Source organism: Ailuropoda melanoleuca, chromosome 10 (assembly GCF_002007445.2).
Source record: "Ailuropoda melanoleuca isolate Jingjing chromosome 10, ASM200744v2, whole genome shotgun sequence".
NCBI lineage: Eukaryota > Metazoa > Chordata > Mammalia > Carnivora > Ursidae > Ailuropoda > Ailuropoda melanoleuca.
The window spans coordinates 108,016,050-108,022,007 of record NC_048227.1 but is presented as its reverse complement, the minus strand read 5'-3'; the positions used below and the strand labels follow the sequence as shown (position 1 = coordinate 108,022,007).

At 48.3% G+C, this 5,958-nt stretch overlaps 1 protein-coding gene across 5 annotated transcripts in view; it reads right to left on the bottom strand.

Moving 5' to 3' along the window:
* Nucleotides 1-4,742, bottom strand: part of CEP43 (centrosomal protein 43) — a 39,929-nt gene extending 35,187 nt beyond the window's left edge. For 2 of the 5 annotated variants that reach the window (XM_002918698.4, XM_034669440.1), the window contains exons 1-3: nucleotides 4,537-4,742; nucleotides 3,969-4,022; nucleotides 92-146 (exon numbers count right to left, since the gene is read on the bottom strand). In XM_002918698.4, the coding sequence (XP_002918744.3) occupies nucleotides 92-146; nucleotides 3,969-4,022; nucleotides 4,537-4,638 (211 nt within the window). In that variant the 5' untranslated portion in view covers nucleotides 4,639-4,742. The remainder of the gene's footprint in view (nucleotides 1-91; nucleotides 147-3,968; nucleotides 4,023-4,536) is intronic. The other 3 variants (XM_034669442.1, XM_034669441.1, XM_034669439.1) reach the window with 3 other exon arrangements.
* Nucleotides 4,743-5,958: the final 1,216 nt, after the last annotated feature.

Below are 5,958 nucleotides of genomic sequence, written 5' to 3'. Positions count from 1 at the left end.
AAAAAAAAAATCTGAAACTCATCTCTCCTAGAGTCAAGATTTGAAAATTCAGAGACAGACAAAATAAACAAGATCAAACTAAATATCTTACCATCTTTCGTATTTAAAAACTTTCTCAGGCTCTCATTGACTAGAGGAGTTTTGTTCTGTTAAAAAAAATGAAATATTATGTCATGCGTTTATCCTAAAAACAACTACAAAATGTGGTTTAAAGTTTAATTTTTTGGCAGAGATGTAAGTAAAATATGGTCACTCATAATTATGTTTAAACCCGCTTCACAACTATTGATTACTGCAGGAATTCTTTCACGCTATTTAATATCTCAAAGCTAATAAAATGAAACTACACATGAAAATTTGTATTTATTTTTAATTTTTAAATATTCCACAAATTGTTTATTAAACTACTTTAGAAGCTAGACCTTCAGATACTCATGTGAAATGGCATTACATTTACTTACAAAAACAACTGTTTATTATTCTAAATACGTGTTGACATTTTGTCACCAGATTTCTACCATTTATAGCATGCTTGCTGGGAGCAGGACTCAAATTACACACTTGCTATGCGCAGCTCAGCAGCAGCATGTGACATGATTTTATGTAGTGCATAGGCCAACGTATTTTTGCCACTGGAGGTTTATTTGAATAAATACAGGAAAAATACTTCTGGCTCACTCAAGCTTCTTCAAGCAGACTGAATGAATTATAGGTATAACAACAGTCTCACAGTCTGCTGATGGGATTGTAAATTGTGCAATCACTTTGGAAAGTAGTCTAGTAATGTTTTAGAGTTAGTACCCCTACCACATGACCCATCTGTAGGCATTTTCACAAAAGAAAAGCACAGACCCAAGCAAAGACGTGTACGTGAATGCTCACAGAAGCCCTATTTATAATACTAGAAAACTGGAAACAAGCCAAATGCTCATCAACAGATGAGCGACTAAACAAACTGTCACATATCCATACAGTAGACACTACACAGGGAAAGACAGAATGAACTATTAGTACAAAGGACAATATGACGAATCCAAATGTGTTATGCTGAATGAATGCAGCCAGATCAAAAAAGAACAGAGAGTCTGTGTGGCAGGATCCCACGTGTACGGCTCTTATATACACACGTGGCCCCAGGATGTGTGGTGGGGGAGGGTGTTACAAAGGGGTTTGAGGAAGCTTTCAAGGGTCAAGGACATTGACTGTTTCAAGGTTGCACAAATGTGTTAAAATGTAACACACTGTACATTTCGGTATACTGAGTTTACTGTAGGTCAATTGCACCTCAATAAAGTTGTTTTTAAAAAACACAAAAAAGACAAGGAGGTTGATCTAGGGTAGGTTGGTGCAGGAAATTTTAAGACACTGAGTCAACTGAAATATTTAAAGAAAATGAAGGAACAAGAGCAGACGTGTATTATGAACACCAAACTAGGAGCACAGCAGAGAAAGGACTTCAGGAAGATGGTGAGGGACACAAGCAAAGGGGAGACTGGAGAGAAGGAAGGGGTAAAGCAACCTGCAAAAGAAATAGCTCAGCTTAGGGTAAGAGGGCAGCAGAGAACCTCCTTAGCTCAGCTACAGAGCTGCCAGACAGAACCAGGTGACTGACTGGATGCAGAGAACGAAGAGCAAGGTCCAGGCAACTCTCAGATTTCTTGCTTGGATAAGCAGCAGTCCCCATAAGCAAGATCAGTCCAGCAGGCAGGGTCACACATGGGTCTGAAGCTCGTGAAACGGATCAAGGATACAGGGCTGAAGTTACCGGTATAATTAAGGTCACCCAGGGAGAGAACACAGAATGAGAGCTACTGGATAATACACCAAGGATTTAAGTCAGGTGTAGAGGAAAAAGATCATGTGAAAGAAACCAAAGAGTGCTCAAAAGGAAAAAAGAAAAGAGAATAGAAAAAAGTCCCAAAAATCAAGGGAGATTTTCAGGAAAGAAGGGAGGAATTAAGAATGTCAAATGCCACAGGGGCGCCTGGGTGGCGCAGTCGTTAAGCGTCTGCCTTCGGCTCAGGGCGTGATCCCGGCGTTATGGGATCGAGCCCCACATCAGGCTCCTCCACTGGGAGCCTGCTTCTTCCTCTCCCACTCCCCCTGCTTGTGTTCCCTCTCTCGCTGGCTGNCTCAAAAGGAAAAAAGAAAAGAGAACAGAAAAAAGTCCCAAAAATCAAGGGAGATTTTCAGGAAAGAAGGGAGGAATTAAGAATGTCAAATGCCACAAAAAACAACTAAGTTAAGAACTAACACAGGTAAAAACTAAAATATACTCAGTAAGGAGATTCTTCTTGACCCCAGCAAAGGAAAGTCCTCAGATGTAGTAGATTTAAGACGAATTTAAGTGGATATAAGATGTTAATGTATTAAAGGGTGCCTAGAACATAAGAAATAAGACATACACGTTCTTTCAAAATTCGACTGTGAGGGAAAAAAATTGAGTGGTATTAAAAGCATGGAATGAGTTAAGGAAAACAGCTTTCTCCTTGAGAAAGATACAAACACATTTCTATGCTCTAGAAAAGAACCAATAGCAAGGGAGAGGCCAAAGACACAGCAAATGGCTAAGGAGCTGAGAATACCTGGAGGGCAAAACCCAGAGAAAATGACTATTCTTGGACAAGACAGAGAATCCTCCACCAAAGCAGGAAGGAGGGAGGTACGGTTACATACAGACGCAGGGCAGCTTTTTCTGAGCTGAGTGATAGATCCGCAGGGGAAGACGCAAAAAGTCTGGACCTGATGCTCATATTTTCAGTGAAGAAAGAGACAGGGCCGGCGGCTGACAGCGCGGGAAACAGGAGAGGTAGAAGGCTAGAGCGCAGCCAAGGAGATCTGAGTGAAGAGGACTCACGGCCTGCTTAGACCCTCGATGAGGCAGGTACCCACCTGTTAGTCACAGCAGCAATCCAGTGCTGGCTGACCGCTCTAGCGCATGCACGGCAAGGGGAGGGATAGGAGTTAGTTTGCTCAATTAAATGATGTTTGCAGGTTTTCCCAGAGCAAGCACGGCTGGAAGGCCAGGAAGCTGTGGTTTCTTAGACATGGACCATGGGGTCCAGACAAGTCAAGAACAGAGGGCAGCTGAGAGAAGACTAACACTTGGACAAACACATAAGAACCAAGAATTGAGGGGCGCCTGGGTGGCACAGTGGTTAAGCGTCTGCCTTCGGCTCAGGGCGTGATCCTGGCGTTATGGGATCGAGCCCCGCATCAGGTTCCTCCGCTATGAGCCTGCTTCTTCCTCTCCCACTCCCCCTGCTTGTGTTCCCTCTCTCACTGGCTGTCTCTATCTCTGTCGAATAAATAAATAAAATCTTAAAAAAAAAAAAAACCAAGAATTGAAGTACTTCATGAAGTTAAAGAGGGGCAGACACCTAAGTCTAAAGACGTGAGGAGGAGATTAGACGCATCTGTCACAGAGCAAGGTGAAGACCCTCATTATAGAGTAATTCTTGCTGACAAGTTCCAGGATATGTATTCGGAGTGGTGGGAAGATGTGAGGTAGAGAAAAAAACTAAATGCACTTATATAAAGAAGTGGTTGGACTTCTGACAGTGACAAAGAGCACATGATTTTAAAATAACTGGGCTGTCAGATAGTTGAGAAAAGTTGCATTCTATATTCCCCCCACCTGGTGGGCATTCACAATGCATACTGACATATTAAAGGGTCTGCAGGATCCTGCAGCAAACTCATTGACAATGGAACCTTTTATTCAGGTAGCTCCCTCCGACCTTGTTTTTCAGATTTCCCCTACACAAAGACATCTACGCCACCTACGATTTACTACTGGCCCCAGAGTTACTATGGTACCTTGACTCTCTTTAGACTACTCCAAATGCCTCTCTTCCCATAAAGAAATGCAATCCTTAGTAGTTCAAAATCATCCCCGGCTACACCCTGATATAAGTAGTATTTTAGAATGGCGTCTAATTAGAAATTAAACAAATACGGTTTCATACCTCTACTTTTTCTTGCTCTTCTAGTGCTAAAAACACAGCTGCTCGCAGTTCAGCCTTTAAAAAAAAAAAAAGGTAAAGGAACAAAAACAATTTCAAGGCAATTTTCATGACAAGAAGTGCATAAGACGTAAGTTCCACAGACACCATCCCCACCACCTAAAAGCCAAAAAAGCGAAAACTAACGAAGACAGCAACGCCCAGCGGGCAGGTGCAGAGAGGTAAAAATGCACCGTGAGGTGTCCTCCCGCAGAAAGCCCCCCGCTCCTCCCCCGGCCCGGTCCCAGCGCCCGTCCGGGGGGCTGAGCCCCGCTTTCGCGTCCGCGACCTCATGCCAGCCACCGCCCAGCAGCTGCGGCGAGAGCCGACCTCCCGTCCCGCACCCCGGGACCGCATCCTCAGCCTCTGCGCGGCCCGCCCCGCGAGACCCGGTCCGGCCCCGCAGGGAGCCGCCCCCCGCCCGCGGCCCAGACGCGGCCCCGCGCGACCCTTTGTGACGCCCGCCCGCACAGGCCCTGCGGCCCGCGGGCGCAGCCGGCGAGTCCCCGCTGCCCAGCCCGGCCCGGCCTACCTTGATGCGGTTCAGGACCCCGCTGTTCTCCAGCGTCTGCACCAGCAGGTCTCGCAGCTCCGTGTCCTCCTCCGGGACCACCGCGGCCGCCGTCGCCGCCATCTTGCTTCTCCAAGACAACCGCCCAAGCCGCGCCAACGGCCAACGGCCGCCGCAGATTCCGCACGCCGCGCGGCGACGCGGCCGAGACCACGCCCCCCCGCGCCGGCGCGCAGCCCGCCCTCACGTCGGGGGCGGGGCCGAGGGGAACGCAGAGGGGCGGAGCCCCTGTGTCCGTGGGGGGCGTGGCCTGTGGCTGGGGCGGGGTTCTGTGTCCGTGACTGGCCTCCACCCGAGGTGGGAGTTTCGAGCGCGGCGGTGGAGGTGGCCACGAAGCGCTGCGGTGCTTGTCATTAAAATTGTATTACATCGGGGCGCCTGGGTGGCACAGCGGTTAAAGCGTCTGCCTTCGGCTCAGGGCGTGATCCCGGTGTTGTGGGATCGAGCCCCACGTCAGGCTCCTCTGCTGTGAGCCTGCTTCTTCCTCTCCCACTCCCCCTGCTTGTGTTCCCTCTCTCGCTGGCTGTCTCTATCTCTGTCGAATAAATAAATTTAAAAAATCTTTAAAAAAAATTGTATTACATCGCACCATAACTAAACTGTGTGCTGTGACCGTTGNTGTGTTCCCTCTCTCGCTGGCTGTCTCTATCTCTGTCGAATAAATAAATAAAAAAAATCTTTAAAAAAAAATTGTATTACATCGCACGCATAACTAAACTGTGTGCTGTGACCGTTAGACGCGTTCGCACAGGGCGAAAGGGACGCCCAGTCCTCCTCAGCCAGCCCCGGGCGGGCCGGGCCGGGGCAGGCGGAGGATTGTGTCCGAGGCACTTGGCAGGCCGCCTGTGCAGACACGTGGCAGCTGGGAAAGTCCTGATATCCGCCTCATTTCCGCCGTGCTGCCGAAATGTGTGCACATGCACGCGGGTGTGTGTGCACGTGCTCCCCGCGTAGAGCCTGCACACACAGGCACGATGCGTGTGCGTACATGTGCTCATCCAGAGAGAGTATGTGCAGACTTGGCGTGTGTGTGCACGCGCTCACCGAGACACAGCGTGTACACGTATGCATGTGTGTGCACACGCTCGCCACTAGAGCCTGTACGTGCATGCATGCGTGTATGTGTGCGTGTGTGCACGCGCTCACAGAGAGAGACCGGGAGCATGTAACGGATAAGCCTGAAGGGGGTAGAGGGAGCCTTCCCACTCCATGTCAATTATAGGAACAACTGCCAGTTACAGATCTCAGGAGAATAGAGCCCCACAGGACAGAATCGTCAATTACAGGCCCCAACAAGAAAAACTGTGCACTGCTGCACCTCCCACAAAAAATCCACCACAGCTGAAGTCCAGCCAATGAGAAATCATCCCCACNATCTCAGGA